Source organism: Ipomoea triloba, chromosome 14, assembly GCF_003576645.1.
Source record: "Ipomoea triloba cultivar NCNSP0323 chromosome 14, ASM357664v1".
Taxonomy (NCBI): domain Eukaryota; kingdom Viridiplantae; phylum Streptophyta; class Magnoliopsida; order Solanales; family Convolvulaceae; genus Ipomoea; species Ipomoea triloba.
Window position 1 is genome coordinate 969,902 of NC_044929.1, and position 17,664 is coordinate 987,565.

Below are 17,664 nucleotides of genomic sequence, written 5' to 3' on the forward strand. Positions count from 1 at the left end.
GGGGCCGCGATGGAAACAAAACAAACTGAAATACGCGCGTTGCGCTCGAGCTACGCGCCCCTGAGCGCGTAATTCTTTCTGATTTTTTTTGTTTTTAATGTTTTTTTTCTTTTTTTTTTGTTTTTATTTATTTATTTATTTTTTTTCCCATCTCTTTCTATCTTCTCTTTCCTAATCATACATGCAAAAACTTCTCAAAAACCACACTACTAGAATAATGAAAAGATAAATCAAGTCAATTTAATTTCAAGACTCAACACCAACCAACGAAACATTTCATACTCTCACCCTTACCACTTTACACATGCCATATACCACACCATTTTAGCACACAATGTGTCTAATCTTGATGTGGCATGACCAAACATCAACATACATTTAATGTAAACATAATGGCCTAATGACCGAGATCAATCAGCAGGGGAAACATACTAATTCTTGTAGAGTGAGCAATGTCAATAATCTGGTAATTCAGCAACATAAGTTTAAAATTTGTATAAAGAAAGTCTGATATTCCTCCCTATTTCTCTTAAATGTATATAAATAAATAAATTGTGTATATATTACAAAAAAAAAATTAAAATATAAAAGAGATAAGAGCATTTTTACAAATATTGTAAAGGTGTGATGCTTTAGTCGACAATTTCCCATTTTTAAGTGCAAATCACATTATATGATTACTGTGTGACGAGATTGACCCTATTGAGTACGAAAATCATGTTCCACTAACTGGTGACGTGTCATCCCTTTCAGGACAAGTTTTAGTTGACCAGCTCACTAAAAAGGCCAATAGACAACCAACTCTCCCGGAGAGTCGAAGTTAGACATAGTTACCAAGCTAATTACCCGAATAACTTGTCTGGTTGCAACCTCATTTTCCCTCTTCATTCCTCATTCTGCTGTGCCATTCACAAGCCTGGATTCATTAACTCTACTTATGGCTGTTCTGGCCTAAAGGGTAGACAATAGTATAAAGATCAGCAAACTATTATGAAAACACTAAATTGAGTAAATATACCAAACGATCTTAGGAAATAGGAAGCAAAGCCACTGTCATGCATGTTGTCAGTGATGAAAACATAGCAGTGTATGAAGAATCATGTTTGGTTCATTGGATTGAGTGGAACAAAACCCTTAACTCCATGTTTGGTTGAGACATTTAGAGCGTTTTGATTTATGGAATAGGTCGGAAATGAAATACCATTCCCGGAAATAGAAAATAGACCTATTCATTCCCGGAAACAGAAAATAGACCTATTCCATCGTTTGTTTTGTCCTTTTATTTATGAGAATAGCATTCCCGGGAATGAGCTATTCCCTTTGTAGGGATCAGCCATTTCTAGGGGACCCTGGTGTTAGTTTAAAAACTTGTCATGAGATGAGTGAAATGTCTCAGACAAGCACTCAGACAACCTAACAAAAAGGTTGACATGTCCGAAAACAATTGACCAAATAGGTAAAATCAGTGTATATTAGGCAACGTAGAATCCTGTTTCTGTAGTAGTGGAGAAAAATCGCTCACCTCCTTATCCCAGTCAGTGAATAAATTGATAGCTATGAGTGCCACATTCTGTACTGAAAGAGCACAGATGATCCCCATCCACAGCCCCTATCAGATCAACAACTTTAGGCAAAACGCAGAGCTTGTGCAGTCTATGCAAGAACAAAAGAGTTAGGATCGCGCTTACCATTCCGCCAATGTGAAACACGAATGCAAAGAGAACGCTAGATGGCAACCCCACAACGTAGTAAGCCCCGAGGTTGATGAATGCACACAAGTTCTGCCATCCACACCCCCTCGCAGCTCCTGAAAGGCTCAAGGCAGCAGGCAGACTGTTACAGGCCCGAAAATGTTCACATGTTACTGAACAGACACAGGAATTTTTCGCAGTTTGGTACCTGAGATCACACACTGAAAACCATCCAAGAAATCAGACAGTGCAAGCAAAGGCAAGATCTTGGCAACATAGCTTATCACTTCTTCTTCATTGCTGTATAGCTTTCCCCAGACATGGCGAACCAGAATTGTTGCTGTCGCAATTACTGCTCCCACCGAGATTGCCACTATCACAACTACGCATAGGGCTAACCGTGCCCCCTGTGGTCGCCCCGCCCCCAATTCATTCGACACCCTTGTGCTAAGAAGAAAACAGTTAAAGAAACAATTCCTAGGTAAAAGCCAAAGGGAAAGCAAAACATATAGTCTTGATTGGTTTTTACCTTATAGCACCACCAAGACCAACTGATATCATGTATACTGTCCAGCAAGTGTTCAGGCTGTAAAGTTTCATAACAATTTATGCAGAAGTGATGGCATTACACACAAGAAATGAGGCCAGATAATCCTAATCTTGAACATGACTACAAAATCTAAAATGCAGACCTTATTGACAGTACTGATGTTTCTAATTTCGGGTTTGGAAGAAGGCCAGATAAAAGAACCACCATCTCGAATGACCAATACTCAAAACTGCACATTAGAAACCATCAAATAACAGGCCATCAAAGGACATAAAGAATTAAAGATGCAAAAATGTTTTATCAGATCAACCATAGATCCCAACCAATTCCAGTAGCTATGTTATGTTCATCTAAAGAATATAAAAGTGCCTACTGTGGGGTCAACGCCAACCAAGTTGGTCGGACTGTTGACTTGGTAACCACAATATTACAAGTTTGACTCCTAGCTATAGCAACCTATTCGCTTTCTTGATTTGAACCGATCAGCCATGAACAACCTAGGCTGCTTTACAACATTGTGATCCTTTGCCTACTAAAGTCACAAGCAGAGTTTAGTCCAGCGACTGCTAGAGGATTGTTAGGCGGAAGCCTAAAGGGCAAAGTCCAACGCCCTGCCTTTCAAAACTATGGTACTAGCTGCTTTGCAGGTATAAAGAATTTAAAAGTGCCAACTACGAGGGCAACTCCAACCAAACTAATCAGATTGTTGACTTGGTATCCACAATGCTATAAGTTCGACTCCCAAGTCCCAACCGGAGTGACTTATTTGCCTTCTTGGTTATGAGAAGGCTAGGTTTGTGTTACCTCCTTGTGGTCCTTAACTGTGGGATTTATTCAGTGCACAACTTCAGGTAGTGGTGACTACGATTTTTCCTCATTACTCAAAAAAAGTGCCAACTGCAGTGTAAAGCTAAACTTCCACTTACCAGATCATGATTGCAGAAGGAATAGCAAGCTTAAGAAAACCGAGAATGCCACTGAAAGCCTCTCTCGAAAACCCAGTCCATGTTTTCGAGCAAGAAGAAGAAAACTTGATAAACAACCCCATCAAAGCCACATTAACCCAATACGAGATGGAATTCGCCAAGGCAGCCCCTCTGCTTCCCAGCCCAATCCCAAACACCAGAAGCCAACACACCAAAACGTGGAACAAAGCCGCGAACCCAGAGCTGAGCATCATGGGAATGACAATGTTTTGTGTCTGCAAGAATCTGTTGAGGCACTGGAGAATGGCGTATGCGAAAATGCCCGGAATCATCCACCGATTATACTGCCCTGCTTCGAGAGAGATATCGCGATCCTGGCCAAGAGCAACGAGAATTGCGGCGGTGTAGAACCAGATGAATGCAAGGAGAGTGGACAAGGCAAGAAGAACTAGGATGGCTCTTTGGGTAAAAACGCCGAGCAGGTGGTGTTCGTTGGCTCCATACGCTTGCCCGCATAGTGTTTCCAGTGCACTTCCCATTCCTAACTACCATTCATAACCGAATCAAGTTTCAGTTTCAGAACCAACTGAAATCTTTACTACTCAAAATTGAATTTTATTTTATATTTTTGACTTCAGCGTGATTACATTCCCATGTAAATAGTCAATTTGAATTTTTTTCCTTTATGTTTATATATAAGAAAATATATTTTTAGTCCTTCGACTATAATACATTATTTTTAGTTCTCGACTATTAAAAATTTCAAATTAAATGCATAATTATTCAATTTATATCATATTTGGTTCTTAACTATTAACATTTTTAAATTACGTGAATGACTACTTAATTTGTATCACATTAAAATTTTCAAATTAGATACATAATTATTCAATTTGTATCACATTTGGTTCTTTTTTTTCAGTACTACGGACTCTACTACAATGTAGTATCTGCTCATAGCTACTTTCTCAACCTACTGAAGCACAAAGAGTCAACAGTTACCTGAGTCTCGAACCCACTCCTATCATCCAAAATATTAATAGTTAAAATTTATTAAATTTTAAAAATTAAATAAATTAGCTGGTCACATGTGACTTGACCAGAAAATTTAACAACAAGATCAAATGTGAAAATGTTAATAGTCAAATACCAAGTACAAATTGAATAATTATGTATATAGTTAATGACTAAAATTGATATATGTATAATAATCAAATGACTAAAAATGATATTTTTTCTGAGAAGAGGAATTACCAGAACGCTGAATCCGGTGACGGAGGCAAAGGAAGTGGCCATGGAAGCGCCGGAGAGCGGGAGCTCGCCGTCGCCGAGATGGCCGACGAACATCACCGATATAACTTGCAGGCAATACTGCAATATGTTGACTGCTATGAGGGGAAGCGCTAATCCCAGTTGCGTTTTTGCTTCTTCAATCATCGCCTCTCCTCCATAACACCAACCTCTTTCTTCATTTGAGATGATCAGACATGATTGAAGCTCATCGCCATTCTCTTCTCCTTCCATTTTCTGAGTCATCATAGGAAGAATGAAATTATTTTCGTAATATCGTTTCTTCACCGTCTTTTTTTTTTTTTTTTTTTTTAATTTATTTTATTTTAATGGAGTGGTTCCCACAAATACTGCATACTTCCGAAAACGTCCTTCTCACGGGCTAATTTTATGTTTATGATAGGCAGGACAAAGATTACAACGAATATACGCATAAAAAAAAATAAAAATAATTGAACTACTCCATTCATGTATAGTATAGCACTATAGCGGTATAGGCTGAGAAAGGAAAATAGTACTTTTACTCTGTATTTCTTTTATTATTCTATTATTCTAAAGCCTTCATTGTTGAATTGATATCTTATAACTTGTTGGCCAAGTATAAAACATAAAGATTCCAGGTGCAAAGTGTGTATATATATATATATATATATATATATATATATATATATATATATATAAGTATTTTATATGCACAATGTGCAAAATATATGTCCAACATTAATATTTAATGTTAAAATCTTAATTATATATATAAAAAATTAATTATCAAAACAAAAATATAAAAAAATTAAATAATAGTATATAATTTTTTTTAAATTCATAGTTGTAGACTTCATATTATATTAAAAGTATAGTTGGTAAAATGAGTAATAATTATGGTATGATTAATATTATTTCGTAATAATTTTAGCTATGATAAATTATTAAATATGATTATGATAATATTTAATTAAAATCTAAATGAAATTGCCAAGACCTTGTAGTTTTTTGGCACCTGGTTGCAACCCCATATGGAATGGGTGGGTTCAAACCTAAGTCGAGGCGATGTTGAACTATTCTCTTGCAAAATCTCATTTGATATTTTGAAATACCTTTTTTTTTCCTTAAAAGATGGACTAGATTATGCTTTACATTTAAATGTCTAAAAATATACCTTCTAATTGAAGCACCATACTTTTGAAATGGAAATTAAAATGTGTGCTACAAATAATAAGATTTAATTTAAGCAAAGAGACGACAATACATTTTTAAGCTAATTATAATATGATATTCATAATTCTTTTAGGGTAACGATTCAAAAAATAATATGTTTCACACTTTTTAATGAGCGAAACGAACAAAATGTCAATTATTATTATTATTAAAAGGTTAGAAAAATATTTCATGATAAATCAAGTTAAGAATAAGAATAAGTTAATAGAATATTCCGTTATCAACGTATATCTACATAAAATAGAAAAACTAAAAAGGAAAAGATAAATTTGAAAATATATTACCATGTGCCATGAAAAAAAATTAAGATGCATAAATTATTAATACACATCAGAGTTAATATATTTTTGGTCATAAATTTATAGGTGACAGTCAACTCTTAGCAATTTTTTTTATCAGATTATAATATTATTGTGACATGACTATTTTTTGTCATTTAAATACAAAAATATTTTGATCTTTAATAATAATTTTAAAAAAAAAAAAAAAACATAAAAATATAGTTGGGTCAATCCACTTTGTATTTAAAAAAAAAATCAAAATGCTATTGTATTTAACAATTTTATTGACGGAAGACAACAAATCATGATATAATAATACTATGACAAAATTGAGATGTTCTAATAAAAAATGACTGGAACCCAATGTGATAACTCAAGTGACAAGTGAGCTTTCTGTGTGGGGAAGAATTTCTGGAGAATCCGAGTTCGATTACCACAAGTGACAATTCTATTTGAGCTAACTTTCGTACCTACCGGAGCGAACTTGAGTGGACCCAAATTGTTAAATGGGCGAAAAAAGACCTAGTAAATTTACCAAAATTTAAAAAAAAAAAAAAAGAAAAAAAAAGACTGAAAATGAACTGTTCATAAAAATGGAATTAACTCTACATATAATTCCACTAACCTATTTATATTCTCAACGTTAAAAAGATTGACTATTCTATAATTAAAATTCATAGATATATTTTAAAATGGGTTTAAATTAAAGGTGCCGCTTTGTAGACAAAAACCACAGTCTATAAAACAAGCCAAACACCATCTCATATTCTGCCATGAAAAGACAAACTCAATCTCTATTGTTCCCCTTTACGAGTTTTAATATTCACGGGAAAAAGCTCACGTAAAGATCCGATTCATGCCAATAATACCCACCACTCCCCTCTAAGAGTCCCATAGTTTCAAAAAAACTGTTCTTTTTGAGGAGAGGAGAAGAAATCAGGGATAATAAGCATGGAGGAGGGGCTGCTGTTGAAGAAGAGAGAGGGAGAGAGCTGTGGCGGCGGAGAGAGGCGGCGATGGGCGGCGGTTTGGGTGGAAGTGAAGAGGTTAGGGTATTTGGCAGGGCCAATGGTGGCTGTGACTTTGTCACAGTATTTGTTGCAGGTTATCTCAGTTATGATGGTTGGGCACTTGGGTGAGCTTTCTCTGTCTAGTACATCCATAGCCATCTCTATTGCTGGTGTCACTGGGTTCAGTTTTCTTGTGAGTAGTACATACATCTTTTCTAATTTCAATAAATTATTGGTGGGATTGCTGATATTGTTTGGTAGATATGTGTTCTTGGATATATGCATGTTTCCTTGTATTGTAGTTCAAGCCCAGAAACTCAGTAACCTGACTAAAAACCCAAAGGGAAAATGAAATCTAGGCCGACCCTAGCCAAGTTGGTCGGCCTGACTCAGTAACCACAAGGTTACAGGTTACGAGTTTGATTCCTATTTGTTCTTTTTAGTTTGAACTGGTGGGTATTTACCCGTGGGCCTTTAGGTAGTGCAGGGCCTTTTTTGTTTGAGTAGGCTGGATTTACTTAATACACGCCTTTGTGTAGGGGTTATAGGGTCTTCTTAGTCCAGTGCAAACCTTTAGCAACTGTAGGGCCTTCATGGTTTGAGCTGGTTGAATTTACCCGGTGCACACCTTTGGTAGCGGTTGGGTAAATTATACCATGGACCAGGTCTAACTTGCATTGTAAATCCTGGTCCAAAAATAAACTTCATATTTTGTATTCAACATTCTGTATCTGCAGTTAAAAGTTTATGTGCCAGCAATTATCAAGTTATTTGTTTAAAGGTACAAAATTTTTGTATTAGGATTCACAATGCAATATGAATACTAGTCCATGGTATAAGAGCTGGTTGCAGGTTCCTCATCACTCAAAACAGAAATAAAAAGTAAAAAGTAAAAGAAACCCATTAAGATGGCTTATATGCAATAGTACCATGAATCTTCTGGGAAGTTTTGCTTTTTTAAAATTTTTTCTTTTGGTGGAATATTGGGGAAGAGAGGAATTGAGGGAACACTGGTCAATTCTATTCAGTATAATTTTGTCATTGAAAACTCTGTTATTACTAGTTCAAAGGTCTTTTCGCTTTTCATTCCTGTTCATTTTACATAAATTTGATAAGAAAAGAATAGAGGTATGGGGCAGAACAGTTGATTGGGACAAGCCAACCACTCAACCAGGTGCATAGTAGACAGATGTGTTTGATTCATTTGTTGTTATTAAGAATTTGTGATTCTGCTAAATATTTTGATCTGTGAATGTATATTGTTATAGTGGTAGATTATTGGTTCCAAACTAGAACCGTGACCCTAACCAACAAAAGACCACAAGGCCGCTCTCGTTGAGAGTCAAACTTGTAATCTTGTGGTTACCGAGTCAACAGCCTGATCAACTTGGCTGGGTTGCCCCTTGGCTTATCTCCTTGAATATATTTTTGGAATATATATTTTTCGCCCATTTATCATTGCACTACCATTAAGTGTTAGCTACTAACACTATACTGTGAATTTATCTTAACATGAAGATTCATGAGTTATGGTTCTAACTCTTCCTAGAATTAGAGAACCAGAATTTTGGCATAGCAGATATAAGAGGTTGATTATAGACCTGAATAATTTTGTATTAGTAATTATGATATTGTGTGCATGTGTTTTATGACTAACGAGATTTTGTTCAACAGTTAGGAATGGCCTGTGCACTGGAAACGCTTAGCGGGCAAGCCTATGGAGCCAAGCAGTACTACAAACTCGGAACGCAAACATACACTGCCATTTTCTCTCTTCTTATTGTTTGCATCCCGCTCGCAATCTTGTGGACATATATGGGGAAAGTGTTAGTCTTCATAGGCCAAGATCCTTTGATTTCACGAGAAGCTGGAAAGTTCTTAAAGTGGCTCGTTCCGGCACTATTTGCTTATTCGACTCTGCAGCCTCTCATACGATTCTTTCAGATGCAAAGCATGATCTATCCCATGCTCCTAAGCTCGTGCATTACGATAGGCTTCCATATACCTCTCTGTTGGGTGATGGTTTTCAAATCTGGGTTAAGTAATATCGGGGCTGCAGTGGCTATTGGCGTGTCTATGTGGTTGAATGTGATTATCCTCGCTTTGTACATGAAGTTCTCCCCGGCTTGCACTAGAACGCGCTCGCCAATGTCATGGGAAGTTTTTCACGGAGTGAAAGAGTTCTTCAGATACGCTATACCATCTGCTGTCATGATTTGGTAATGCATCCTCCTCCTTCACTCCTGTAATATCTGCTCTGGTACCACTTGTTAGATCACGAAAAGTTATAGTTAGTAGCGAATAAGCAACTTTATTTTCCAATTCCACAATTTTGAAAGGCAGGGTGTTGGACTCGGCCCTTCAGGCCTCCGCCCAACAATCCCCTAGCCACCTTATGCTGGACGTGGCCCTTGTTGATTTATACACATTTTTTTTTTTTCTGAATTCTCTCCCTTTTTTGTAGTCTCGAGTGGTGGTCATTTGAGCTACTCGTGTTGCTGTCTGGTCTACTACCAAATCCGCAGTTAGAAGCTTCAGTTCTCTCTGTATGGTATGTTAGTTCATCCTCGGCTTTTGAAAAGTAGATGAAAATGCTATTTTATTTGCTAGAAATCGGCCATCACTAATTTATGTTGTGGCGTTTTTTGCACAGCCTGAACACTGTGGGCACACTTTATGCGATTCCATACGGGCTTGCTGGTGCTGTAAGGTATAACTACGATTATATTCATTCTATAACCTCTTTGAATGGAACCAAAACCATTCTTTACTATCCAAACGTGCACCAACGAATAGAACCCGTGTTTTATATGCAGCACGAGAGTTTCAAACGAGCTGGGAGCTGGAAACCCGGAGGGGGCTCGACTATCTGTTGTGTCTGTGATGTTCATTGCCGTGGCAGAGACAGTTGTAGTAAGTGCAACCCTCTTTGCTTGCCGGCATGTTTTTGGCTACGTTTATAGCAACGAGAAGGAAGTGGTGGACTACGTTGCGGATATGACCCCTCTCCTTTGTCTATCGGTCATAACCGATAGCTTGCAAGGGACCCTTTCGGGTAAGAACTCAACTCAACTAAGTTTCGGTTTTTGTGAGCCTCTATGGATAACATTTCTGCATTCAGTTCTTGTTACATTTCGATCCCGAGAAAGGAATAAATACGAATTCGTGTATGTATTGATGTGATGATCTGGTTTAGGTGTTGCAAGGGGATGTGGGTGGCAGCATATAGGAGCATATGTCAATCTTGCTTCATTTTATCTTTGTGGAATCCCCATTTCTGCCTCATTGGCTTTCTGGCTAAACTTGAGAGGAAAAGGTCTTTGGATTGGGATTGTATCTGGTGCCACCCTGCAGACAATTTTGCTGTCCATAATAACAAGTTGCACAAACTGGAACAAACAGGTACTATGACCACCTCCTACCACATTTGTTTGGCTCCACATATGTCCCGCCCCATTACCAGTGTTGTAAAAATCAGCCTATGCGGTCGCCTAAGAGCCGATTAGGCACTAGGTGCCACTAAGTCAAGGGGATCTTAGCCCTAGGTAGCTTTTAGTCGGAGTCAAGGGGATCTTAGCCCTAGGTAGCTTTTAGTCCGCAGACTAACTAGACGCCCAACTTGACTGAGTCTAGGGGAGGGCACGGGTCGGGGTCGGGGTCGACCCGTGCCGGTTAGGGTCACCCGAACATTTTCAGGTCCTCTCATTTATAGCCCGAAAACCCGAACCATATTATTGTGTTGGGGTCAGTTTCCTAGCGGGCCTAACCCATTTAGCCTCGAATCCGACCAAATCCGGGGCCAAAACGCGTCAAATCCGTATTTATTTCGGGTTTACTTGAGTTTTGCCCACCCTAGCTGAGTCGACACCCAACTCAGCCGAATGATTTTTTTTTTTTTTTTTTTTTTTNTTTTTTTTTTTTTTTTTTTTTTGAAATTCCTTCACTTGTATGTCGTCGCCTGTGGCCGCCTAAGCCTCTTCGGGTGACCGACTAGTGCCTATCGCCTTCTGTATCATTGCCCATTACCAACAACGTTGTTCTATTCCGGTGTTTTAAATTATTACTCTTTTATCTAATATTTTTCGAACCCATTTTCGTATGACAGGCCGCCCGGGCAAGGGAGAGATTTGTTGAGTGAAAACTCTCTCACTTGTGTGAAAGAGAAACCCAAATGAGTCCTTTTGGGGGTAGAAAGATAACTGTGACAGGATAAGATGAAGTAAAAGAGAGGTCCAAATTGCATTCCCTTTTGGCTCTCACCAAGATCATGAGATCAAATGCTACTTTTTCTATGTACAAGGCCAAGACAAGGGAAAATTCTTAGTTATAATTTGTTGACATTTTTGTATGGTATTGGTTTATGATGAACAGAAACTTTCAAGATAAGAGAGTTTCTGCCTTTTGTAAGCTTACAAAAGCTAAAGGTCCTTTAATTCTATATTACTCTTTATTATTAAAACACTTGTTTGTAAGGACTCTATCCGTCTCATTTTATGTGTCTAGTTTAGTTAACGAGAGATTGAAATTATTTTTAGTTCAATTTTTTATAATGTTAAAGTTTACTATTATTATATAATATAAAATGTATATATTCAAAAACTATATTAAAAGTACTATTAAACATACAGAATCAAATTTTAAAAATAATTTAAAAATACTAAAGAAACTAAGCAAAGAAGAAAGCGTTGATTTAACCAATGAATAGTGAACATGGGTAAAAATTATCATTTTCATTTTTATTTTCTTAATTAAACTTCTTGGGCAATGGACTGAAAATGACAATTTTGTCCTTCGTGATAAGTCCCTTGTCTAAATTTTGCTCACCGTGATTAAAAATTAGGTCGGAGATGTAGCAAGAATTTTAAAATCGTGATATCAAATGTGAAAAAATTAATAGTCAAAAACTAAATTTGAAACTAGTCTTATAATCGTGGATTCGTGGGATCAAAAGTGAGAAAGCATCTAATAATTAATAAGACCATACAAGTTGGCCGCCCAAAATAATGAACAAATGAAACAAACAAAATCTCACTGTACAAGCTGGGGCAAATAATGAAAAAGTAAAACAAACAAAATAACACAGCCGCATACTACAAAACAACCTGTACCTAAAGAATAGAATGGACACCATGGCTACCAAAAACCAGCAAAATACAAAGATGATAACTCTTTACGGACAAAAAATGATCACATCTGCAGCAAAAAGTTCATTGGTTCCGCAAGGTGTCGACAGGGGATAAGGACCGACCTATTTATACAATGATAAATTTAATAGCGTCTTCGATAAGGACCGATCTATTTATACAATAAGAAATTTAATAGCATCTTTGATAAGAACTGACCTATTTATACAATGAGATATTTAATAGCATCTTTAAAAACACTCTGCACAACCTGAACGTTTCCCGATTGAAGTGGGTGCTTGTAACAGTTGTAACAGTTATCAGTTGGCTTTCATTTCTCTAGCCTCACATGTCAACCCAACCCCTATATGCATCTTGAGCTAACCTGCGTGAATGTATATCGGTTGCAAAACCAAAAGCCCGGTGGGTCCACCAACCCGCGTGAGACGGGTTAGAGTTGTATGAATCCTAACTCGCAGGCCTAACAGGCCGCCCGCAAAAGCCCGCCAAAAATCAGACCCGTAGTGGGCCAATCCGACCCGCTTTGACAGTACTAGACATATGATTGAATATTCGAATCTTAGGAGGCGCAGTGTGGGAGTTTTGCACTCTTGTGATAGTGTAAATTATCTCTATTAGGGCTACCAAAGGAGTAAAAGCCCATCCCACACTATGCCAGTAAACCCAATATCCAAACAAGCTCTTGACATTCGGTCGAAAAATCGATTTGGGCCAAATGGGCCGTTGTTCACCCATAAATTTATAAATTTATTATCGGCCCATTTTCAGTTTTCCCCGACTCCTTTCTTGTGCACAAAGATTTCGAACTTTATTTGGGGGAGAAATCGATCGATCTTCGAGACCTAGAGAAGAAGAAGAAGAGCAATCACACAGAGAAGGATCAATGGAAGCACCGAAGACGATTCCACACGAAATCGGCGGAGTGAGAACCGACGCCCTCCGCTTCGGGCTTCACGGTGTCAAGAGCGACATTGTTGGCTCTCATCCTCTCGAATCCGCCTATGAAGATGTACTCTCTTTTCCGCTCAATTTCTGTTCTGTCAACTTTAATTCTCTCCGATTCATCGTGTTCGTGTGTATTTTGAGCAGACTAAGGTGCGGCAAGAGGAGATGAGGAGGAAGATCCTTGCCAACACTTACGGCTTGGCTTTACCTACGAAGATGGAGCTGGACCGCCGAATTCTTTCGAGGTTTGCATTAGATTACTATAACTCTATGAGCTACTCGGCTTCCTGCTTTTGTTCTGTGGTTTGCGCTGTTAGAATCAGAGTTTCTTAGTGTTTGCGACTATGGCTTTTCGTTAATTGCAATTATTTGTTTAGTAAGTTTTAGATTCTGAACTTTTTTATTTTTCAATTTAGGTATAGTTTGTTCACATGTTAATTTCTTTTTGAAGAAAACTGGTTGTTTTTAACTATGTTGTTTCCTCTAAACTTCATGCCATTCAATTGAGGATGCATAAAGCACACTAACTGCTTAATTTCATTGATGATTTGATGGATACCCGTAGCTTATATAAGCTATGTGATTCACACATTTCTCTTAGGTAATAGTTCATAGTTGATTGTCATTATTTAGGAAATAGCACTTCTATGTAGAAACAGAATTATGCATCAGATTTAAGATTCTTTTCGGTCATGCACGAGTTTTTTGACTTGATACTAGTCTATTGAAAATGATCAGGCAGCACACAAAATAGTGTACAATAAAATAGCTCAATCATGATTCATGATGTATGGTTAGGCCTTGACACATTCAGAATTTGGACTTCTAAATGTATATAATTTCTATCCACCTTCATTTCTAGTAGGCAACTGTGGATTTGAACTTTAATCTTAAGGCAAAACTATAAATTCATGATCCTCTATAGGCTGTTACTTGTCTACGTAGTTCGGCTGTAAATTAGTTGTTTGCTTCTAGTTTAGCTCCTTGTTCCATTGGCCCTGGGTGCTGTCAGTTTTATTTTAGAATTGTGGTGTTAATGGCTTCATCATGAACAGCCGAACAGGTATTTCGGAGTCTCTGTATACCTCTAACTGTGATAGGTGAAATTTCACAGGACTACCCCTGGAATGGTGTTTACTTGTCATTCTATTATTGATTTTCTCCATGTTTGAAACATTATGTTCAGATGTAATCAGTGTGATGCTTGGATCATATTTTCTTACCTCTTAGGACGGTATAAAATTAATCCTATTTCCAACCTAAATGACTAATATTTCTTGATCTTGCCCCAAATGACTCTGAGATGTATTAAATGCCTCCTTTCAGCATATTTATGACACTAAATGATAGCATTTGCTTTCCACAAAAAAAAAAAATAGAGTAGTATTTAATGTGAAGGGTCTTGCAGAATTCAACACTGATTTTGAATGTTTGCAGGTTTCAGAGGCCTCCTGGAGTAATACCTTCTTCCATGTTGGGCTTGGAAGCCATGACAGGAGCTCTGGAGGACTTTGGTTTTGAGGACTACCTAAATGGTAACAAAAGAAATTTCATTTTACTTAATGAATACAATTTTTGAAACTAAGGCCTTGAGTTAATTTTGTTCCATGCTCCTGCAAATAACTAATAAAACATTGAGATGGATTTTTTTTTTCACCTAGAATCCTAGATGCATTTACTGGAAAAAGATCTCATTTTGCATTTTTATTCTGAAGTGTTTAGTTTTGTGAAGTTGAAGCTCTATCTAAAAATAAAAGCAATGCTTGATTCTGCATATGGTTTCTTGTGCACAGGTGTGTGTGTGTAATGTAATACTGAATTTGATATATTGACTATTATTTGAATCTCCACCCCATGTAGTCCAAAATGTGATCTTATGCCGAGCTTCTTCTTCTTCTTCTTCTTCTTTTTTTTGAATAACTTCCACTGAATTTGGTTGTTCATCATAGCTGACTACTGCAACTATGGGGTTTTTCAATTAGTAGTATAAGGCCAAATGCATTGTAGGGCATGTACTTTAGGCATTTTCACGAGTTCTTTCTGCTAATATGTTTCTTCATGCTTTGTGCAGATCCAAAGGAATCTGAAACCTTTCGCCCAGCTAACATGCATCACGGCATGGAAGTGCGGCTTGGGCTTTCCAAGGGACCAGTATGCCCCAGTTTTATTTAAATTGTTTCGATGTAGTTTGTTGACTTTTAATCATGATATATTATGTTGTGCCGCTATTGGTGTACTTTTCTCCGCCTCTCTTTAATTACAAGTTAGTGTGGTTAACATTCCAATTTTAATTTCAAATCTTGAACAATTTACCTTTTATTATAAGATGGCTCTCCAATCTCCAGTATCCCTTGTTTATCATGATTATTAGCTCTGAGTCAAGTACTGTTAATATTGTTTTTCTAGTTCTCTGAACTAGATGGGTTACATGGATGATGGATTTCTAGTGTCCCAGCATTTTGGATTTTAGTGGAATCACCCAAACACTCTTAACTCTTAAGGCTTTGACTAAAGTTGGCCAAATTCATAAAAAAATATTGGTGAATTTCCCATTTACCATTTACTAAACACTTCTTAAGAGATTGTTTGGTGCCTTTTCCTATGAAAATCTTGAAAAAAATTGTAGTTCTAGTCNGAACTTTAATCTTAAGGCAAAACTATAAATTCATGATCCTCTATAGGCTGTTACTTGTCTACGTAGTTCGGCTGTAAATTAGTTGTTTGCTTCTAGTTTAGCTCCTTGTTCCATTGGCCCTGGGTGCTGTCAGTTTTATTTTAGAATTGTGGTGTTAATGGCTTCATCATGAACAGCCGAACAGGTATTTCGGAGTCTCTGTATACCTCTAACTGTGATAGGTGAAATTTCACAGGACTACCCCTGGAATGGTGTTTACTTGTCATTCTATTATTGATTTTCTCCATGTTTGAAACATTATGTTCAGATGTAATCAGTGTGATGCTTGGATCATATTTTCTTACCTCTTAGGACGGTATAAAATTAATCCTATTTCCAACCTAAATGACTAATATTTCTTGATCTTGCCCCAAATGACTCTGAGATGTATTAAATGCCTCCTTTCAGCATATTTATGACACTAAATGATAGCATTTGCTTTCCACAAAAAAAAAAAATAGAGTAGTATTTAATGTGAAGGGTCTTGCAGAATTCAACACTGATTTTGAATGTTTGCAGGTTTCAGAGGCCTCCTGGAGTAATACCTTCTTCCATGTTGGGCTTGGAAGCCATGACAGGAGCTCTGGAGGACTTTGGTTTTGAGGACTACCTAAATGGTAACAAAAGAAATTTCATTTTACTTAATGAATACAATTTTTGAAACTAAGGCCTTGAGTTAATTTTGTTCCATGCTCCTGCAAATAACTAATAAAACATTGAGATGGATTTTTTTTTTCACCTAGAATCCTAGATGCATTTACTGGAAAAAGATCTCATTTTGCATTTTTATTCTGAAGTGTTTAGTTTTGTGAAGTTGAAGCTCTATCTAAAAATAAAAGCAATGCTTGATTCTGCATATGGTTTCTTGTGCACAGGTGTGTGTGTGTAATGTAATACTGAATTTGATATATTGACTATTATTTGAATCTCCACCCCATGTAGTCCAAAATGTGATCTTATGCCGAGCTTCTTCTTCTTCTTCTTCTTCTTTTTTTTGAATAACTTCCACTGAATTTGGTTGTTCATCATAGCTGACTACTGCAACTATGGGGTTTTTCAATTAGTAGTATAAGGCCAAATGCATTGTAGGGCATGTACTTTAGGCATTTTCACGAGTTCTTTCTGCTAATATGTTTCTTCATGCTTTGTGCAGATCCAAAGGAATCTGAAACCTTTCGCCCAGCTAACATGCATCACGGCATGGAAGTGCGGCTTGGGCTTTCCAAGGGACCAGTATGCCCCAGTTTTATTTAAATTGTTTCGATGTAGTTTGTTGACTTTTAATCATGATATATTATGTTGTGCCGCTATTGGTGTACTTTTCTCCGCCTCTCTTTAATTACAAGTTAGTGTGGTTAACATTCCAATTTTAATTTCAAATCTTGAACAATTTACCTTTTATTATAAGATGGCTCTCCAATCTCCAGTATCCCTTGTTTATCATGATTATTAGCTCTGAGTCAAGTACTGTTAATATTGTTTTTCTAGTTCTCTGAACTAGATGGGTTACATGGATGATGGATTTCTAGTGTCCCAGCATTTTGGATTTTAGTGGAATCACCCAAACACTCTTAACTCTTAAGGCTTTGACTAAAGTTGGCCAAATTCATAAAAAAATATTGGTGAATTTCCCATTTACCATTTACTAAACACTTCTTAAGAGATTGTTTGGTGCCTTTTCCTATGAAAATCTTGAAAAAAATTGTAGTTCTAGTCCAAAGTTTCAGGATGTGTAATATTCTTTTTTTTTTTTTTTTTTTTTTTTTTTTTTTTAAATCAAGAGAAGAGGTGAACACCCGAGAAACAGATTACAAATAAAAGTTGCCCTCCTCATTGACGGGGATCCTTCTGTGGAAATTAGCACCGATTTGGTCCTCGTGAATTATATCTCTCTGTTCACTCGGAGCTTCTTCCATCACAATAAGGTCATTTGTATGA

General features: G+C 36.9%; 4 protein-coding genes across 4 annotated transcripts; 3 read left to right on the top strand and 1 right to left on the bottom strand.

Moving 5' to 3' along the window:
• Positions 1-467: 467 nt before the first annotated feature.
• Positions 468-4,715, bottom strand: LOC116005241 (protein DETOXIFICATION 16-like). Its single transcript, XM_031245506.1, has 8 exons — positions 4,422-4,715; positions 3,168-3,712; positions 2,384-2,470; positions 2,221-2,277; positions 1,900-2,138; positions 1,689-1,807; positions 1,523-1,609; positions 468-951 (listed from the first exon to the last, which is right to left on the bottom strand). The coding sequence occupies exons 1-8, from the start codon at positions 4,704-4,706 to the stop codon at positions 892-894; spliced, it is 1,479 nt and encodes a 492-aa protein (XP_031101366.1). The 5' UTR covers positions 4,707-4,715; the 3' UTR covers positions 468-891.
• A 1,991-nt stretch (positions 4,716-6,706) lies between these two features.
• On the top strand, positions 6,707-11,497 carry LOC116005037 (protein DETOXIFICATION 12-like). Its single transcript, XM_031245260.1, has 7 exons — positions 6,707-7,156; positions 8,638-9,182; positions 9,428-9,514; positions 9,617-9,673; positions 9,780-10,018; positions 10,160-10,365; positions 11,069-11,497. The coding sequence occupies exons 1-7, from the start codon at positions 6,905-6,907 to the stop codon at positions 11,099-11,101; spliced, it is 1,419 nt and encodes a 472-aa protein (XP_031101120.1). The 5' UTR covers positions 6,707-6,904; the 3' UTR covers positions 11,102-11,497.
• Positions 11,498-12,900: 1,403 nt separating this feature from the next.
• Positions 12,901-15,399, top strand: LOC116005006 (cyclin-B1-2-like). Its single transcript, XM_031245219.1, has 4 exons — positions 12,901-13,116; positions 13,197-13,297; positions 14,490-14,587; positions 15,124-15,399. The coding sequence occupies exons 1-4, from the start codon at positions 12,991-12,993 to the stop codon at positions 15,222-15,224; spliced, it is 426 nt and encodes a 141-aa protein (XP_031101079.1). The 5' UTR covers positions 12,901-12,990; the 3' UTR covers positions 15,225-15,399.
• A 572-nt stretch (positions 15,400-15,971) lies between these two features.
• LOC116005008 (cyclin-B1-2-like) lies at positions 15,972-17,155 on the top strand. The gene is made up of 3 exons (XM_031245220.1): positions 15,972-16,042; positions 16,246-16,343; positions 16,880-17,155. Exons 1-3 carry the CDS (start codon positions 15,987-15,989, stop codon positions 16,978-16,980), a joined length of 255 nt encoding a protein of 84 aa, XP_031101080.1. The 5' UTR covers positions 15,972-15,986; the 3' UTR covers positions 16,981-17,155.
• The last annotated feature ends 509 nt before the right edge of the window (positions 17,156-17,664 follow it).